The 18,941-nt window shown below is 59.0% G+C and overlaps 2 protein-coding genes across 8 annotated transcripts in view; one reads left to right on the plus strand and one right to left on the minus strand.

Annotated features, from left to right (window-relative positions):
* The first annotated feature begins 930 nt into the window (after positions 1-930).
* On the plus strand, positions 931-8,639 carry MPG (N-methylpurine DNA glycosylase). Of its 3 annotated transcripts, XM_055099235.2 has the most exons (5): positions 1,197-1,214; positions 1,540-1,663; positions 2,754-2,987; positions 5,827-6,031; positions 8,194-8,639. In XM_055099235.2, the coding sequence occupies exons 2-5, from the start codon at positions 1,640-1,642 to the stop codon at positions 8,568-8,570; spliced, it is 840 nt and encodes a 279-aa protein (XP_054955210.2). In that variant the 5' UTR covers positions 1,197-1,214; positions 1,540-1,639; the 3' UTR covers positions 8,571-8,639. The 3 variants fall into 3 exon arrangements, with proteins under 3 accessions (XP_054955208.2, XP_054955210.2, XP_034807455.3); XM_034951564.3 differs by lacking the exons at positions 1,197-1,214; positions 1,540-1,663 and adding an exon at positions 2,469-2,660; XM_055099233.2 differs by lacking the exons at positions 2,754-2,987; positions 5,827-6,031; positions 8,194-8,639 and adding an exon at positions 2,469-2,611 and having other exon boundaries at positions 931-1,663.
* Positions 7,065-18,941, minus strand: part of NPRL3 (NPR3 like, GATOR1 complex subunit) — a 70,672-nt gene continuing 58,795 nt past the window's right edge. For 4 of the 5 annotated variants that reach the window (XM_063598111.1, XM_034951559.3, XM_034951560.3 and 1 more), the window contains exons 9-14: positions 15,863-15,969; positions 15,240-15,369; positions 12,314-12,503; positions 11,299-11,491; positions 9,462-9,664; positions 7,065-7,388 (exon numbers count right to left, since the gene is read on the minus strand). In XM_063598111.1, coding sequence (XP_063454181.1) covers positions 9,499-9,664; positions 11,299-11,491; positions 12,314-12,503; positions 15,240-15,369; positions 15,863-15,969 — 786 coding nt within the window. In that variant the 3' untranslated portion in view covers positions 7,065-7,388; positions 9,462-9,498. The remainder of the gene's footprint in view (positions 7,389-9,461; positions 9,665-11,298; positions 11,492-12,313; positions 12,504-15,239; positions 15,370-15,862; positions 15,970-18,941) is intronic. The other variant, XM_063598110.1, reaches the window with a different exon arrangement.

Genomic DNA, 18,941 nt, shown 5'->3' on the forward strand with positions numbered 1-18,941 from the left:
CTACTAGACTGAGGGGGAGCACTCGGGGGGATGGGGGGCTGTTCCCACAGGAAGGAGAGACTCATTCTTTGGGAGGCATGGCTGCAGGGGATAAGCAGGGAGGGTGTGGAATCACATCCAGGGCTGCTTTATAAACACGGATTGATGACACATTATGCCCCCACCCCGGGAAGCGGCACACAGTGCTACAAACAGCTGGAGGCTTCCAGGCGGCTGATGGCCCCTCCCTCCCCAGGAAGTCCTGGCTGGGGCCCATGGGGGTGGGACGGCTGGTCAGAGGAGGAGACGCAGTTGGAGATCAGGGTCCTGCCCTGTTAGCCTTTCTGTAGGACCAGGTGTCACACTCATCTGAGGGCTCCAGACACATGGCCTGTGCGTCTGTCCTGCCCAGCATCTCCCACCTGACACGGCCAGGTGCCCAATTGCTCTTCAAGGCCTTTTCAGGTGCCCCTTTCCAGGACCAGGGTCACAGAAGTCAAAGCTCAGGAAAAGCCCCTCGAGGGTTTTTGTACGACAGGGGTGGGTTGTGGGGTGGGATCGTGCCTGCCATAGTGGAGGGGCCCTGCAGACCCAGATAAACCTTCAAGTGGCCAGAAGCGGGGGATGGCTCTGCTGGGTGCTGGGGCTGCCATGGGCCGTGGGAGCCAGCAGTGTGCCCAGCTCCCTCAGGGCCCGTCCCCTAGGCCCTTCCGTCCACTGGGCCAAGCACCGTCCCTGCCCCTCCCTAGGGGCATGGATCTGACTTGAGAGGTTGTGAGAGCTGTTAACAGGCGCAGCAGGCGCTGGGCCGTCGGGGAGGCCTCAGAAGCGTAGGACGGCTGCGCACTGCCAGGCCGTGTTCAGCCCTGGTCTGGCCTCGGCCTCTAGAGGAGGCTGCCTGCGCTCCAGCAGGCCCAACCCAGAACGTGGGCGAGCTCCCTTCAGCATCCCTGGGCGGAAAGAGGGATGGGGGCTCTGCTGCAGAGGCAGAATCCGCGCCGCTCCCTCCTTCCTTCCCCCCACCAGCCTGTGACAACCCCGGCCAGGGGCGGGGGCTTCCGCACAAGCCTGGCGTCCACTTCCTGGATAAGGACTCCCGGGCCCACTCCGGACCAGGGCCGGGGCGGCCTCCCAGGCGCTCACTCCGCTGGCACCCCACCGGAAAACACGTGGGCGGCCTGCCTCCTCCCCCAAAGCACGACCGCTCCGCCCGGGCCCCTCGAGGATCCACTCAGGTTCACGACGGGCCCGTCCTCTCGGTGGTCTGACCACCGGCTGGTGGAGTGGGCTCTGAGGCCGCCAGGCGACCAGGGCGCAGGCGGGGGCGGACAGCTCATTGGGAGGGGCGCCGGGCACAGTGGGGGGCTCGCCCCACCCCCCAGGTGCCCCTTCCCCGCTCTCGCCTCGCAGGCACCGCATCAGGCCCGGGAATCGGTCCGGAACTGGCGGTGGGCGCTGGGAAGAGGATCCACCTCCACGTGGTCCGCCCCGCCCCGGGGGCGCAGCCAGTTCCCGGCGCTCACTGCCCCCTTCTCCCGGCTTCCGTCCCCTTCTGCGCAGGCGCCGCTCCGCCCCGGTCCTAGGGGTGCTTCCGTGGTCGGCGGCTGCTGGGCTGCGCGCCGGGGTCCAAGTCCCACGAAGCCCCGGTCCGAGCCGCCGGATGCCCGCGCGCAGCGGGGCCCAGGTGAGCGCGCGCCTCGGCCGCCCCGCGGAACAGACGCGCCCACCCCCAGGCGCAGCAGCGAGCGCGGCCGCGGGAGCGGGAGTGCCGGGGACGGGCGTACCGCCCACCGCCCCGAGGGTTCGGGGCAGAGCCAGAGCATAGGCCAAGGGCCAAGCTCGGGCCGAGAGCAGTGGCCGCAGCGCCCGGGGGCTGAACCCACGGCGCGCTGGCAGCGCGGGCCGAGCTGCGGAGACGGTCACGTCAGCGTCCGTTCCAGGCCGACTGGCAGTCTCCCTTCTACATTAACGTCAGCGCTCCCGTTAAAAATAATGCATCTCTCCCATGCCAGGAGGACTTAGGTGCTGCTAAAGACCAGCCCTCCGGGTGCTGCCAGGCCGGCGCTCACCCGCCACCTTCATCTTCCCTCCTCCTTTGCCCCAGGACAGCTGAGGATGTGTGGTTAGGTTCCCCCTACTCATGGGGAGGCCAGAGGTGGGAGGCTGGCGGCCTGCTCGGTCTCAGCAGACCCTCCTAGTCCCTCAGGAGACCTTGCCTTTGCCCCACTTGCTCGTTTTCCAACCTGGGCCATGAAGCAGAGGACAGTTAGGAACCCTGAGCACGCGGTGGTCACCCCGGTGCTCACCCCTCCCTGTGTGTCAGGCCTTGGCCCTGCTAAGATCCTGTGTTTTGAATTCTGGTAAGGGGTGGATGAAAGGGCAGGGTTCCAGAAAGCAGCTCAGACGTTTGCTTGGGACCTGCATGATGAGTGGGAATCGGAGGGCACCAGCCCTGCTGTCCCAGGCTCAGGCCCCCATCTGCTCCCCAGGTCATGCAGCCTGGGCCCCCATGCCGTGCAGCTCGCACATATGTGGGGCAGAGCAGCCACCCTGCCACCAGCAGCAGCCATCCATCGTCAGACGTGATCATTTCCTGAGGCCTCGAGTGTGTCAGGGTGTTTGTGCCTCCTAACAACCACCGGATGGTCACCCCCGCTTTGCAGATGAAGAAACCAAAGCAGGTGGTCAAATCCAGTCCTTGCACTTCCTGAGCCTGACCTTACCACACAGTTGTCTCCTATTCGGATGCTTATTTATTTTTTTCCCCATTACAGTTTTCCCGAAGGATGGTGCAAAAGAAGCAGCGACCAGCTAGAGCAGGGCAGCCACACCGCTCGTCCGACGCAGCCCAGGCACCTTGCCCCAGGGAGCGCTGCTTGGGACCGCCCACCACTGCGGGCCCATACCGCAGCATCTATTTCTCAAGCCCAAAGGGCCACCTTACCCGACTGGGGTTGGAGTTTTTCAACCAGCCGGCAGTCCCCCTGGCCCGGGCATTTCTGGGACAGGTAATGTGAACATAGCAGCGAGGGCCCTCCTGAAGTGCCTGTCACTGCAGTTGTCCCTGAACCCCTGTCCGCTGCCTGCTGGATTGGCCCTCGGTTAGTCCTCCTTGTCCTCATGCATTTAGCGGCTTTGCTCACACTGGTCCCTGCTTAGCTTCATCTCAGTTGCCTGAGATCATCTGGGAAGAATGTAGAGATTGTCAGTGCTGCTTGGCCAGGGTGGAGCAGGGGTGCCACTGTCTACCCCCGGCTCTGGGCATCTAGGGCAGGAGCACTTGCACCGTTAGCCTTCCTCACCGGCAATCCACCTCAGTTTTTCCACACGTGGGAACTGTGGCTGTGGCCAGTGTCGGGCTGCCCCTTCCCGCTGTAGTGGCTCACAGCGCAGTGCTGGCTTCCCAGGGCCCCTGCAGCTTAGTGTAGGTCAAGGATCTGGGCTCTGCCAATCAGACTTGGAGTAAGAAGCAGGGACTGCCCAGGTCCCATCCTGGTGGGGCCTACGGTGCAGCCTGTCCCCACAAGCAGATGCTCACACAGTCGTGGCATCTTGGCTGGATCTGTTGGGAGCGAGGTGGTGGTGGTAGTCCTCGATACCAAAGCCCCAGGCCTGCCTTTCTGGTCCTCCAGAGGCTCCAAGGCCTTCCCTTTGTCCTTTAATGAGCCTACTTTTAGGTTATAATCACCAAGAAGAACCAGAAGAGAAATACCAGTGCCAGGAGTTGGGTGCTAAAGGAGCAGACCCTAGAATGTGGGCTCGACCTCGTGGAGAACAGACAACATTCTGTCCCCATGCGGATCCTTCTAAAAGCACCTTAAGTAATGGGCATTTGTGGCCAGGTGTGGTGGCTCATGCCGGTAATCCCAGCACTTTGGGAAGTGGAGGCGGGCGGATCACGAGGCCAGGAGTTTGAGACCAGCCTGACCAACATGGTGAAACCCCATCTCTACTAAAAATACAAAAATTAGCTGGGTGTGATGACGGGTGCCTCTAATCTCAGCTACTCGAGAGGCTGAGGCAGGAGAATCACTTGAACCCAGGAGGCAGAGGTTGCAGTGAGCTGAGATCACGCCATTGCACTCCGGCCTGGGCGACAGAGCGAGACTCCGTCTCAAAAATAAAAAAAAAATACAATGGGCATTTGTGATACAACAAAACGGCACGTGTGGCAGGTGCGTCGTAGCAACAGGGCAAGGGCCCAGCATGGCATCAGGGACCACAGTACGTTTGTCTGTATTCAGCATCCTTGGCAGGCCACATTCATGCCCACTTGAGCCCATTGGTGGACAAGATGATGTCCAGCAGAGAAGAGGGTGTCTCACCCTGTGTCCCTTGGATCAGGGACAGCCCTCTGCCCTCTCCATAACCTCCTAGTGGATGCCCTTGCAGACCCCTCAGCCAGGCTTGGGTCATGCACTCATCCCTAAAAGGGTCACTGCAGTGAGTTGCCATGAAATCCCAGGCCACTCTCTGGGCTGAGGAGGGTGTGGTCTCCCCCAGCAGGCTCTGCCAACAAGGAAGAGGGGTGTGTGCTGGCCATGGGGGTGGGGAGAGGTGAGAGGCCCCAGTATCTGCCACTGGTGTAAATGGTATCAGTGAAATCCTGATCAGAAATTTGGGATGGAAAAGGAAACAATGAGAAAAGGGCTGTGGGAACCTCCTCTCCAGAGTGGTAGTTGGGCCCCCCCAGTGTGCCCCCATGGAGGCACAGGAGTGTGCAGAGTGAAGCCCCTGGAGGGGCATTCCCTCTAAGCTCCAGGGAAGATGGAACAGGGCCACCCTTTCTCCCCTGGACATGGCCTGGCCAAGCCTGGCCTGTTCACTTCTGTCCTCACAGCTCTGGATGCCTAAGGATTTCTGGGCTTCCCGCACAGGCACTGACCCCTTCTTCCCACCACCCTATCTCCGGGAAGGCCTCCTGAATGCTCCCGCGCTGACCCCTTCTTCCCACCACCCTATCTCCGGGAAGGCCTCCTGAATGCTCCCCGCGCTGACCCCTTCTTCCCACCACCCTATCTCCGGGAAGGCCTCCTGAATGCTCCCCCGGTGAGCATCTAAGCTCCAGTGCCCCTCCTCCCCAGCCCGTGATACTGACCATGGCCTTTGGCACCACAGGGCTTCGTGGGCTGAGGTGAAGGTAGCCTCGCTGTCCAGCTGACCTATCTGGCCTAAAAACGAGAGAGGTGCAGGGGATGTGGTTGGTCCCCAGTGCTCTGCTGTTAACTCTGGGGCTCCGAGCAGTGACACAACTGTTGGCCGTTACCAGGACCATGGTCCAGGCTGGGGCACCGTGGGGCAGCTGGGCCTACTGCTCAGAAAGCCAGAGGGTGGGAGCTGAGTATGAGGGTCCCTTGTGGCCACCTCAGCAGCCCAGGTTTAGGGGACTTCACGGGCTCTGGGATTGCCCAGGTAGCTGATGTGGGGACATCCTTGGGGTCCTGTGCCTTCCGTGATGCCTGGCCTCGTGCTAAATGCTGATGGTTTTCTCAAGGTTACTTGGGAACGGAGGAAGCTGGGGAATGGAGGGTCCTGCTGAGAGGACTTGACCTGCAAGGTGAATCCATGACTGCCGGTTCCCAGCCCAGCCTGGCTATGGCCTGAGGTGTCTTCGGCCTGCGGTCTGGTTGTCTAGCAGGGCTGGAGGAGACAACTGGTGCCCTCAATAGCCACATTCAGCCTCAGCAGGAGCAAGAGAAGAGGCAGGATGGAGACGGGGCAAGGTCCCTGGCTAGACCCGTGCGGCTGACACACCCTGAGCTGGGGAGATGAGGTCCAGGCTGGGCACTGTTAGGGTGAGTGGACCCCCATCCCTTCCCGCCCTGAGCAGAAACTGACTGCCCACAGGTCCTAGTCCGGCGACTTCCTAATGGCACAGAACTCCGAGGCCGCATCGTGGAGACCGAGGCATACCTGGGGCCAGAGGATGAAGCCGCCCACTCAAGGGGTGGCCGGCAGACCCCCCGCAACCGAGGCATGTTCATGAAGCCGGGGACCCTGTACGTGTACATCATTTACGGCATGTACTTCTGCATGAACATCTCCAGCCAGGGTGAGTAGTGCTGGGGCACGGGGGGTTGGAGGGGGTTGGAGGGGGGTTGGAGGGCCGGCAGAGCCCTGTCCGCTAGCAGCCAGGGGACCACTAGGAGGACTGAGGTGGGGCTGGCATTTGAGCGAGGAGGTGCCACTTCCAGGCCAGGCCAGGGTTTCGGGAGCTCTGGCTACGTTGACGGGGCAGGGCTGGTTAAAGGGGTAGAAAGGGCTGGGTGGGGCCGGGCGCGGTGGCTCATGCCTGTCATCCCAGCACTTCGGGAGGCCGAGGCGGGCAGATCACCTGAGGTCAGGAGTTCAACACCAGCCTGGCCAACACGGTGAAACTGTCTCTACCAAAAATACAAAAATTAGCCGGGCATGGTAGTGGGCACCTGTAATCCCAGCTACTAGGGAGGTGGAGGCAGGAGAATCGCTTGAACCCAGGAGGCGGAGGTTGCAGGGAGCCAAGATCGCGCCACGACACTCCAGCCTGGGTGACAGAGCGAGACTCCATCTCAAAGGAAAAAAAAAAAAAAAGGAAAGGAAAAGAAAGGGTTGGTTGGAGTGGAGGCAGAAAGGAGGCCGAGGACACAGTGTCGCCTGCCCTTGACGGAGGCAGCACATGAGGATGAGAAGCTGATGGGAGAAGAGGATGACTGCAGTGCTGAGAGCAGCGTGGTCAGGTCGCCAAGGACGGAGCAGTGGGCACAGCAGGGGGACTTAGGGTCGGCAGAGGAGTCGGTGAGGAAAGGGAGGTTTGGCAGGAAGTGATCAAAGGGGTCGTGTTTTTGTCAGGACGTGGGACTTGGATGTGTTCTGTGTGAAGGAGCCCGGGCACGGGGGTGTGGTGATGAGGGCGGCCAGGCTTTGACTCATTTGCAGGCGGCTCTGTGGGGGCTCAGTGAGACAATGAGGGGCATGTGCCCTGTACCCACAGGGATGTAGAGGGTCCTGCTCCTCCCTACTGAGGTGGGTCAGGGTGGGCAGCGGGCACCCCACCTGGTGAGCTGGAAGCAGCGTGGGAATCACAGAATGGATGGGAACTTAAAGGCTTTGCTTGGCCTTGATTTTATCTTGAAATACTTTGACAGCTGGCGGGTTGAGGGTATCTGCTCACAGGAACGCCGCATTTGCTGGCTTTGTCCACTAGTGCTCGCCCCTGGCTGCTGATGCAGAGCCTCACGTGGCCGCAGCCCAAGAGTAGGGACTGGCTTGGCCACCTCCAGGCTAAGCTTCTGACTCCCAGGTGGCTGGGAGGGCCAGGGGTGCACAGGTGCATCAGAGCAGGTGCTGCCTTGCTGGAGGGCCAGGGCTCTTCTGGCCAGGGTCCAGGTCATCATTGTCCCCAGCCAGGAATCCAAGGGGCCTTTCCAAACCTGCAGGGCAGAGGGAATTTGGGTATCTGTGCTTGAGTGAGCCCCTGGGCCCAGGAGCCTTCGCTTGCTGTCTCTGCTTCTCAAGTGGCCTGGCCTGGTGAGGGAGGGGGCTAGGCTGGAGGAGGGATCCCAAGGGAGGTGAGGGGGCTTCGTCAGCCTCCTCCTGCCCTGCCTGTGCAGGGTGTTGCAGTCAGTCCTTCCACTGAGTCATTGCATGGGCTCTCCCAACATCCGGTGCACACTGGCAGCTGCTCTAAGCCAACTCCTAGCCCCCACCACTTGACCAACACAAACACTGAGTGGGTGAGGCAGAAGGGGAGCACTGGGGCCTGGCTAGGCCAAGGCTTCCTGCTTCCTGGCTGAATGATCGCACCCGAGGACTGGCTCTCTGGAGCTTCCTTTGCTGGCCTTACAGCTGCTGCCAGTCACAAGACCAGGGGAAGCCAGGTAGAAAGGAACTGATACCCAGCATTTGTCATGTGTTTTTAACAGTCTGGCTTTGTGGGGGCGGCCACAGTGGGGGAGGCCCTGCCTGGTGGTGGAAGCCAGAGGTGCCCACAGGAGGCACACCTCATGGTGCAGGCTTGGAGGATAGCAAGGTAGGCAGAGGGGTCTGGACACAGTGAGGTGCAGCCCCCTCCCACCAGGTCAGACCCAGGAGATGGTGCAGGTGCACAGAGCAGGTCCCTGGCCCAGGCAGGAAGGCAGCTGCACCCTCCCTGCAGCACAGGATGTCTGGATGTGTACTAGGGCAGAGAGGACAGGAGCCTAGGGAGGCTCCACTTCCAAACTGTCCGTCCCACAGGGGACGGGGCTTGCGTCTTGCTGCGAGCACTGGAGCCCCTGGAAGGTCTGGAGACCATGCGTCAGCTTCGCAGCACCCTCCGGAAAGGCACCGCCAGCCGTGTCCTCAAGGACCGCGAGCTCTGCAGTGGCCCCTCCAAGCTGTGCCAGGCCCTGGCCATCAACAAGAGCTTTGACCAGAGGGACCTGGCACAGGATGAAGCTGTATGGCTGGAGCGTGGTCCCCTGGAGCCCAGTGAGCCGGCTGTAGTGGCAGCAGCCCGGGTGGGCGTCGGCCATGCAGGGGAGTGGGCCCGGAAACCCCTCCGCTTCTATGTCCGGGGCAGCCCCTGGGTCAGTGTGGTCGACAGAGTGGCTGAGCAGGACACACAGGCCTGAGCAAAGGGCCTGCCCAGACAAGATTTTTTAATTGTTTAAAAACCGAATAAATGTTTTATTTCTAGAAAACTGTGCCTTAGCCAGAGCTCCTCTAGGTGATCAACACATGTCTGGAGCTAGCTCTTCCTCCAGGACACGAGAGCTGGGGGCCCTGAGTACGTAGCGCCAGGCCCGGTGTGGATGCTGGGGAGAATCATCAGTGTGGGAGCCGAGAGCCCCCGAGGGTGGGGTCCTGCACAGTGGGCCATGCCTCCACCAGCAAGATGTGCACAGGTGACACGGCTGCTCCAGCCTAGCAGGGCCAGCCCAGGCCCTCGTGCCCCAGATGGTCAGGACCAGGTCACAGCTTGGCTATGAGCCTGTTTGTGGCTTCTGTGGACTGTGGTGAGGACTGGGCCAGGAAAGGCTCAGGGTAGCCTGGGAGGAAGAAGCGCATGGCAGACAGAGGTGATGGGGAGGGGGCCACAGGGCACTTCACAAATGGAAGGCTGTCAGAGAGACAGGGACAGGCCACACAAGTGTTTCTGCACATTCTTCAGGGTGGCCACAGACTGGGGGGTCCAAGCAGCAGGTGTAGGGACAGAAGGAGGGTCTGAGAAACGCACAGCCCACATGGGCCTAGAAGGATGCGGCCTCACCCAGAGACAGGAGTCCTGGCAGGCCCCCCTCCAGCGTGGAGATGCCTACGCGTGCAGCAAGGACTGGAGGGAAGCGTAGCAACACAGAGGGCAGCAGCCCCACAGCGGAACCACCAGGGGCAAGGACAGCGGGGCTCTGCAGGCTTCACTGGGCCACGGCCAGCCCGCATCCACCCAATGCCAGGCCTCAGGGCCAAGAGGGCTCAGCCTCAGCACGGGGGGAGCCCTGGGGTGGGGAGACGCGAGCGCCCACCTGCGCACCCCAGCAGCCTTCCGCCCTCCGCCTGGGCTCAGGGGAGCAGAGCCTGGAAGACGGCAATGACGGGGTCCTCGTGGGTGGTCACCACCAGCACGCTGCGGAACTTGTCAAACAGCATGAGCAGCTGGGAGCGCCGCGTGTTCTCGTTGTACATAATCTCCTCCAGGTGGTGGCGGCCGCGGAAGTAGTGAAGGAGCCTGGAAGGGATGGGTGGGCGTGAGCCCAACCTGACACCAGCCCCCAGAGGCCTCTGCTGAAGAGCCACTGCTGGGAATCAGCTCTCAGCTGCCCACAGGCCTGAACAGAGCGGTGGTGAAGGCCAGGGAGGCAGCCACCACAGCCCCCCAACAAGGGTGGGCAGGCCTCCTGGACCCCATGCCCACCACGGTCCCGATGACCACCAGGTGGGCGGAGTGGGTCCAGGACAGCAGATGGCTGTTCAAACCCAGAGCTGCCGCAGCCTGCGTCCTGATGTTGGGACCAGGGTTCTGCTGGTGGCTTCTTTTTCATGCTACAGTGAGTCCCACGTAGCTCTGGAGCCAAATGGTCACTGCTTTTTTTTTTCCTTTTTTTGAGAGACGGAGTCTCACTCAGTCACCCAGGCTAGATTGCAGTGGCTCGATCTCAGCTCACTGCAACCTCCCGCCTCCCAGATTCAAGCGATTCTCCTGCGTCAGCTTCCCAAGTAAGCTGGGACTACAGGAGTGCGCTACCACACCTGGCTAATTTCTCTCTTTTTTAGTAGAGACAGGGTTTCATTATATGTTGGCCAGGCTGGTCTCGAACTCCTGAACTCAGGTGATCCACCCACCTCGGCCTCCCAAAGTGCTGATATTATAAGTGTGAGCCACTGTGCGCAGCCTGCTTTTTTTTTTTTGAGACGGAGTCTCGCTCTGCTGCCCAGGCTGGAGGTGCAGTGGCGTGATCTGGGCTCACTGCACCTCCCGCCTTCCCGCCATTCTCCTCCTCCTGCCAAGCTCCGCCTCCCGCCTTCAGGCCATTCTCCTGCCTCAGCCTCCCCAGTAGCTGGGACTACAGGGGCCCGCCACCACACCCAGCTAATTTTTTGTATTTTTTAGTAGAGACGGGGTTTCACCATGTTAGCCAGGATGATCTCGATCTCCTGACCTCGTGATCCACCCACCTCAGCCTCCCAAAGTGCTGGGATTACAGGCATGAGCCACCGCGCCTGACTTTTTTTTTTTTTTTTTTTTAATGTCACCATCATTTGGAAGGTCACTGCTTTAGGGTGCTTTCTGCAACTCAGGCTGGCACAGAGGAGGCTAGGATGCAGGTGAGTCCTGGACCAGCTGCTCAGAAGAGTTGCAAGTGGTTCTCTCGAGGGCCGAGTGTGGTTCTTAACCGGGAACTCAGTCCCTGACAACCTGACCACTCCCGGGAAACTATGCCCCTACACTGTCCCCCAAGTCAGGGTGGGGCTGACAGAGACCACTGAGCCACATCACCTTTAACATGGGGGACCCTGGATGCCCGCAGGGCTTACAGTCCTGGGCAAACCCCTGCCAAGTCCTATGAGGGTGAGAACTTGGCACTGCCTCTCAAGGGACAAGAAACATCTAAGAAGTACTGGAGAGAGAAGAGTCCGAAAAATAGGCATGCCAGGCCCATGGCCCGGAGTCTTGGTGACAAGCCGAACCCTCAGGCCTGGGCAGTGGCACCTGCTCCTACACACCTGAATGCAGAGACTCCATCTCGAACAGGGCCCCATCTGTTCTCAGTGGATTTGGTGGTTCTGTTGCGTACGTCCCTATCCACTTTCTGCCCTGACCCTGCAACTGGCCTCAGTCCCAACGGGTCAACCTACACCCACCTGGCAAACATGCGGAGGTCCTCAGGGTTCTGGGCTGCGGGTACACTGAGGATGGCTGCGCGTTCATGCTCCGACAGGCTGGCCAGCAGGTTCTCCGTCATCCTCTGGTTCAGTGGCGAGTCCCCGCTGGGAAGTAGCTCTGCGCTGGAGTTGTCCATGCTGGGGCTGGTGAGGGTCATGTCATCGCTGCTGGCTGTGGGGGGCATGGGTCAGGGTGACCAAGTGGAATTCCAGGACACCCAGGGGAACAGCGAGGGCAGAGCCAGCAGCCAGCCTCCAGTGACACCCCTAACTCCTACAAGGGTTAGGGTACATCTGCCTGCAAGCATTCGCTGCTGCCCCACCTCCTGGGTGTGACACGCCCCTCACATGGCTGACTTGGGAAACGGGTAGCCTCCCCTCTGGGGGCAACCTCAAGGGACCTGAACAGAGGTGCAATGTGTGCCCCACAAACACCCCAAGGTGGGCCTGGGCATCCTGTCCCTCACCCAGGATGGAGGACTAAGCACCCTGGGCAGGTGGGGTCCTCACATGAAGCATGAAGCCTACAGCCAGACCTCAGCCAAGGGGGGACTTTCAAAGTCTTCCACCCACTTCCTTCCCCAAGCCTGGGGACCGGGGACCTGGGACCTGGCAACAGGCTGCTGCCCTCAAGCCACACTGGCCATGACAGCTCTTCTGGGGCGCAGAGGTGTCAGCTGTCCTGGTAGTGGTATGAGATCCTGCTCTGCTCCCAGGCTGGGGCAGAGATTCCAGCACTGACTTGCTGGGCTGGGAGCTGCCCCTAATTCTAGCAAGCCTGCTGAAGAGCCCGGAGACAGAGCTGCCACCTCAGAGTCACGGTGGTGCTAGGAGACAGGAGAGGTGTCTCCACGGGGGACCCGAGGCACGTGCATGTGCGTGTGCAGCCGTGTGGAGGCCCCTCATCACTCACAGCACTGCCCACGTTGAGCCTCCTGGATGCCACCCCCAAGCGTCTCCCCTGACTACCACAGCGGTGCCCTGGGGGCCCTACTTGGGGAGCCAAAGCTGAGGGCGTTGGGCGTGCTGAGGCTGCGACCGCCGACCCGGGCAGTGAAGGGGACGTCGTCGTCTCGCGGACGGGGCTCCTCCTCGCTGGGTGAGGCCATCAGGCAGACATAGGTGTGCAGCTGGATGAGAAGCCGGCGCTGCAGCATCCACACCACCATCTGGATGAGCTGGGTCTGCGGGTGGCAGCAGGTGAGGCTGGTCCCCCTCCCCACTCCAACTTCCTCCTGGGGAATCAGGGAGCCACGGCCCTAGACGTGGCCACAGCACGCTCCCTGTGCTGACTCACAGGCAGAAAGGCCCTCCACTCAGAAAGGGAGCCCCCAGCTGCCAGCCAGCTCTGCAAGGCCCGCTCACCCTCCTGGGAAGGGAGAGGGGCCAGGGGAGCATCTGGATCACACCTGCACAGGCTCCCACCACACACCGGGGCCACCCAGCGTCTGGTTGAGGAGCAGGACCTGAGACGTGGAGGCCCCCGTGACTGCTTCGCTGAGCAAACCCCCACACTGTGCTGCTGCAGCTGCCCCTCTGCCTCCTCTCTTCTTTACACTGTGCTGCTGCAGCTGCCCCTCTGCCTCCTCTCTTCTTTGGCCCACTGGCCCTGGAGTTGGACCCAGCCAGCAAGTCCACCTCCAGACAAGCCCAGACACTGTTTAAAAAGAGGCTGTGGGCAGGTACCCTGAGAGCAGAAAGTCCTCTCCTTGGATCTACCTGAAAGTCCACCCTGAGCACAAGAGTGGATCCACAAGAAAGCTGAGGCCAGTGACCCTGGGCTTGGGGGTGGAGCACCCCCCCCCCCGCCCCCACCGTGAGAAGGCACGTCCTGGCCAGGCCCTCCAATGTCTCTGGGTTAGCAGGTGGGGCTGGCAGTGAGGAGCAGTGAGGAGCCTTGTGCCAGGTAGAGTCCAGTCCCCATGAGAAAGCACTGCCCAGACTCAGGCGTTGAACAGCAAGGAGTGTGAGACACATCAGTGTCCTCAGATACACATCTGTCTACTCATCTCTGGGAGGGTCAACAAGGAGCTGCTGGCCAGGGTCACCTCCTGGGAGGGGGCTGGGGAACTGGGGATGGGAATGGGGGATATATCCCAGGCAAGTAAGAAGACTTGGTCAAAAGGACTGCAAGATATCCAGACTTCACATGAATTTAAGAAATAAAACAGACGCGGGTGGATCACTTGAGCTCAGGAGTTCGAGACCAGCCTTGCCAACACAGTGAAACCTCATCTCTACTAAAAATACAAAAATTAGCCAGGCGTGGTGGCGCACACCTGTAATCCCAGCTACTTGGGAGGCTGAGGCAGGAGAATCACTTGAACCTGGGAGGCGGAGGTTGCAGTGAGCCAAGATCATGCCACTGTACTTCAGCCTGGACAACAAAGCAAGTTTCTATATCAAAACAATAAAAAAAAAGCTGGGCGTAGTGGCTCATGCCTGTAATCCCAGCACTTTGAGAGGATGAGTGGGTGGATCACCTGAGGTCAGGAGTTAGAGACCACCCTGGTCAACATGGTGAAACCCCGTCTCTACTAAAAATACAAAAAATTAGCCAGGCGTGGTGGCGAGCACCTGTAAACCCAGCTACTTGGGAGGGTGAGGCAGGAGATTGCTTGAACCCGGGAGGCAAAGGTTGCAGTGAGCCAAGATCATGCCATTGCACTCCAGCCTGACGTGCAATCAAAATTAAATAAAATCAATAAACCAAAAAAAAAACAGAGGGGCTTCCCAGCACTGGAGCCCAGGCAGAACCTGCCTCCACCTAGGCCCCTTGACAAGGCCTGGAGCAACCACTCATTCATGGCCTGGAAAAGCCACTCCGTTATCTAGACCACAGGAGGCCTCTGAGAAGGGAGCACCAGCAGCTCCTCCCTAAGCACTGCCCCAAGAGGAGGGGTGCAGAGAGTGCCTTTTATTCAGCTGGTACAACCTGGCTCAGCTCCCAGAAACCAAGGGCTCTATGAAAGACCGCACTGAGAGCTCTGTCAGGTTTAGCGTCTAAAGGAGCTGAAAAACCAGAATCATTCTCATTCATAATTTGAGAACGGAAAGGGTTTGACTTTAAGGACTGGTTTTGCCTAATAGATCTGGCACTTACTCAAATACTTTTGGAGACAAAGACTTGAGAACACCCAGCTCGTCTGTCTCCAACACTGTGTCCTATCTGGCCCTGCTCTGAGTCTCTGCCCAGAACTCAGTGGAGGGGAGGATGGCAAAGCCACCTCAGCACAAGGCTATGACACCTGCAGCCCACAGGGGAAGCCACTGGCCCTGCCACAGATGCAGGTGCACCAGTTCATCCCACAGACCTGCAGGAGGCCTCCTATCCCCCAGCCACTCCTGGCTCCCAACCTGCCTGCCCGTTGCCCTGACCCAGGCCCACTAGGGTCCTCTCTAGGCTCTCTTGAATGAGGAGATTCTGGGGACCAGTGACCCCAGAACTCATACCCACAGACCCTGTGGCCACCTGAACCATGGCAGGGAGTGAAGACAGAAGCAGAACTCTCAGAGGGCCAGGCCTGGCCCAGTGAGAACAAAACTGCCTTTGCACCCTCATCTGTAGGCAGTCCCCAGTCCCAAAGGGGTATAAGGCAGGTCTGTAGGCCCAGAAAAAGTAAGCACTCTCCTGCTTAACTCGGTTCTAACACTAAAAACTGCCTGCCACAGCCAGGGTGGGCTCTGTGGGGAGCGAACAACTGCCCAAGTGTTGGGTCACTGGCCAAGCATCTGCAGGTGGCCCGGCAGCTGACTTTTGGGTCCTGCTGGGCACGTAGCACTTGCACAGCAAGCCCCCAAAACCAAGGAGAAGCAGGTGGCAGTGCTGAGGGCTCTCAGATCAGAACCAACAGCCAGGCAGGTAGTGCCTATCCACTACACACCTGCCACTCTGGGCTCCTTGAGCTTCTGTGACTCACCTCCTGCACAGCGGGGGCCAGGGGATTCCTAAATTCTGACAAGGAGACCGGCAAGGAGAACTTGGCAAGAACGGACGGCAGGTCATGAGATGGGAACTGGTGGGAGAACTGCTCAGCCAGCGGGGAGTACCTGCAGGCAGGTGAGCATGCCAGTGAGTGCAGCAGACACCCCCACCGTGTTCTCAACACTGGCCTCAGTGGGCAGCAGAGAAGCAAAGTGTGGCAGGTGGGCCAGGACAGTGCGATGAGGGCAGAACGGTATGAGGCCAGGCAGGCCTCCAGGTGGACAGAGCCTGGGCACTTCCCCTTGAGCAGCAGCAGGAGCCATGGACATAGTTCATCCTGCATCTCACCTCTGATCCCTCAAGGTGGATTAGGAGAGCCAGCCTGGAGGAGGGGGCTAGGCATATGGGGGACACAGGAGAGCCACAGAGCACAGAGCCAGACCAGAATTGGGACCTGGGTATGCTAGTGGCCAGGAGTTAGGCTGAAGTGAGAGCCTGGCCTTGGGGCTTCCACAGCCTTTGGTGCCTGGCCAACACAGAGAACAGCATCTGGAGGGCCCTGCCAGCCTCACCCCTTCCCACTCGGGGCTCCAGGCTCTGGCAGCCAGCAGCACTCACAGACATACGCTGGCATTGGGAGACAGCATGTAGACGTTGTTCTCACACAGCGGGTAGATGATGATGGCCTTGCCCCAGTACACCAGATGAGCTGCAAGCTGGAAAACCTGCAGGCAAAAGGGAAGCTGCAAGGACCATGCCTGAGGCTGGCCCACCGGGAGCTGTCAGCAGCTCTCAGCCTGGGTGGCCATGACCTACCAGCCTGGAGAAGCTGGCCCCAGCCTCATGCAGAACACATCTGGTGGCTATGGCCCGAGACTTCCTCCCTAATGTGGAATAGCACCTTCGCAACCTCTCACTAGGATGTGGGGCACAGCCAGCACACAGCACTTTCTGTGAGCAATGGTTTTTTTTTTTTTTTTTTTTTTTTTTTTGGAGACAGTCTTGCTCTGTCGCCCAGGCTGGAGTGCAGTGGCACAATCTCAGCTCACTGCAACCTCTTGCCTCCCAGGTTCAAGCGATTCTCCTGCCTCAGCCTCCTGAGTAGCTGGGATTACAGGCACATGCCACCACGCCCAGCTAATTTTTGTATTTTTAGTAGAGACAGGGTTTCACCATGTTGGCCAGGATGGTCTCGATCTGACCTCGTGATCCGCCCACCTTGGCCTTCCAAAGTGCTGGGATTACAGGCGTGAGCCACCGCGCCCGGCCACAATGGCCTTTTTGTCACTGCTCCCTGTGCTGTTTGGTGGCACTGTTTTCCCATCCTATGCTGTCTTGACTCCCACTGAAGAATGGTGGTCTCAGGCCACAAGCATGGGAATGTCTGGGGTGCTGGGAACACAGCGCTGGCCCAGCTGGGCAGGGGGCTTAGCTGGATGTCCTGGCAGGGGCACAGCCCTCTTATACCCCCTAAAACTCCAGCATGGCCTTGCCCCAATGATGGGTGTGGAGTCACTCAGCATGCCACCCCTACATACCCAAAGGCCCCAGGTCTGCCCCATGTGCCCCGACTCCCACAGAGACCCCCCTCCCAGCTTTGCTCTTGTGGACCCTTGAACATCAGGAAACACAAACACACCCAAAACCCCTTCCAGAGGAAAGTTCAGGCCTGAGGTCTGAGAGCACAGCACCCCAGCACTTCACGAAAAGGTGTGTGAAATCCTAAGCTCTCGCACTTCTGCCTCTGCATCAGCCCAGGACACCACTCTACCCTCTTGGCGGGTAGGCCTCTGTGGAGGTGAGTCACCCCTGCCTGGACACCGTGCTGCCCTGCTGCTGAGGACACTTATACCTCAGCTCAGAAAACAGGGCCTCCAGACTCAGTGCAGTGGCTCATGCCTGTAGTCCCAGCATTTTGGGAGGGCAAGGCAGGAGGATCGCCTGAACCTCGGAGTTCGAGACCAGCCTGGGCAATATAGTGAGACCCTCATCTCTACCAAAAATTGTTATTTAATTAGCCGGGCACTGCGGCACATGCCTGTAGTCCCAGCTACTTGGAGGCTGAGACAGGAGGATTGCTTGCACCTGGGAGGTGGGGGTTGCAGTGAGCCAAGATTGTGCGAGTAGTGCCCCCAATGGCTCCGCCAACCCCGACATGGCAGGTTTCAGCTCCATCACCGCCCTGTTCCCTCACCCCACGTGCCACTCGCATGTCTCTCTCAAAAAGACACACCCACTTTCCCCCAGCTCTGCTCAGCATAGTGGTCTCCACCTCCTGCCTCTCCCTGCAGCAGCCTCTCCAAGATGCTGTCGATTCTGGAAATTGAAAATCCAAAATCAGTACTTCAGGGCAAGCATAAGGTGCCAGCAGGACCAGGCTCCCTCTGGAAGCTCCAGAAGAGAATTCGTCCTGCCTCTTCAACGGCCAGTGTCTCTTGGCTTGCGGCCACGTCACTCCACTCTGTCTCTGTGGCCACATCGCTGCCTCTTTTTATCAGATCTTCCTCTGCCTCCCTCTGATAAGGGCCTTAGTGATTACATTTAGAGCTCAACAGGATGATCTTCCCATCTCAAGATCTTTTACATCTTGAGTAACATCTCCAAAGTCCCACATGAGTTCACATTCATAGATTTTGGGGATTACGATGTGTATATCTGTGGGGGCCATTATTCAGCCAATCACAACGAATATACAGCACGATCCTAATTTTCATAATACAAAATAAAATGTTTGTTATATACACATAATAAAATGTATATATACAGATAAAAAACCTGGAGGGATCTAGGTTACCTGTGGGATATGGGACTGTGGGAACTTTCTGTGTCTATAATTTGTGTAGTGTTTGAAGTCTTGTAACATACTAATTTTATCATGACACACCCAAAATTTACTTGTAGATTCTCTCTAGATTGATATAAACATGAAGAATTTTATTTTATTTTATTTTTTGACACTGGGTCTTGCTCTGTTGCCCAGACTGCAGTGTGTAAAATCACAATTCACTGCAGCCTCGAACACCAGGGCTCAAGTGATCCTCCCACCTCAGCCTCCTGAGTAGCTGGGACCACGGGCACACACCACCATGCCCAGCTAATTATTTAATTTTCTGTAAAGACAGGGTCTTCCTATGTTGCCTAGGCTGGTCGTGACCTCCTGGGCTTAGGCAGTCCTCCTGCCTCATCCTCCCAAAGTGCTGGGATTACAGGCATGAGCCACTGCACCCAGCCACATGAGGGACTTTAAACTATCTGGTGACATTCACACCTGAGGCAGATGCTCCCCAGGGGGCTATCTCCGGAAACAGAGTGACCCACCAGGGCTGGGCCCCAGGGGCTTCCGCACCGCCACACCAGCAGCAACGCCCTGCTGACCTGCAGCAGGGACAGCAGGGAAGGGGTACAGACAGAAGAAAACAATGACAAACAGCCTTCCCTCTCCCCAGTCAAGGCCACGGAGGGAAGTGAAGGGGACATCAAAGGGAGACCAAAGCTTTGTCCAAGGAGACTCTGAGAGCAAGGGTGAGAGGCACAGTGTCCACACAAACTCCTGCCAGACAACCTCAGAAGAGGACATCAAAGCTTTGTCCAAGAAGACTCTGACAGCAAGGATGAGAGGCACAGTGTCCAGCACAAACTCCTGCCAGACAGCCTCAGGAAAGCCAGGCCCAGCTCCTTTCAAAAGCTCAACACAGGA

Source organism: Pan paniscus, chromosome 18 (genome assembly GCF_029289425.2).
Source record: "Pan paniscus chromosome 18, NHGRI_mPanPan1-v2.0_pri, whole genome shotgun sequence".
Taxonomy (NCBI): Eukaryota; Metazoa; Chordata; class Mammalia; order Primates; family Hominidae; genus Pan; species Pan paniscus.

Bases quoted from the DNA above. Each gene is read 5' to 3' on its own strand.
- MPG (XM_055099233.2), top strand. From the start codon at position 946: ATGGGGGCTCTGCTGCAGAGGCAGAATCCGCGCCGCTCCCTCCTTCCT. The intron at 1,664-2,468 runs GTGAGCGCGCGC...TCTGCTCCCCAG, and splicing joins CCGCGCGCAGCGGGGCCCAG to GTCATGCAGCCTGGGCCCCC.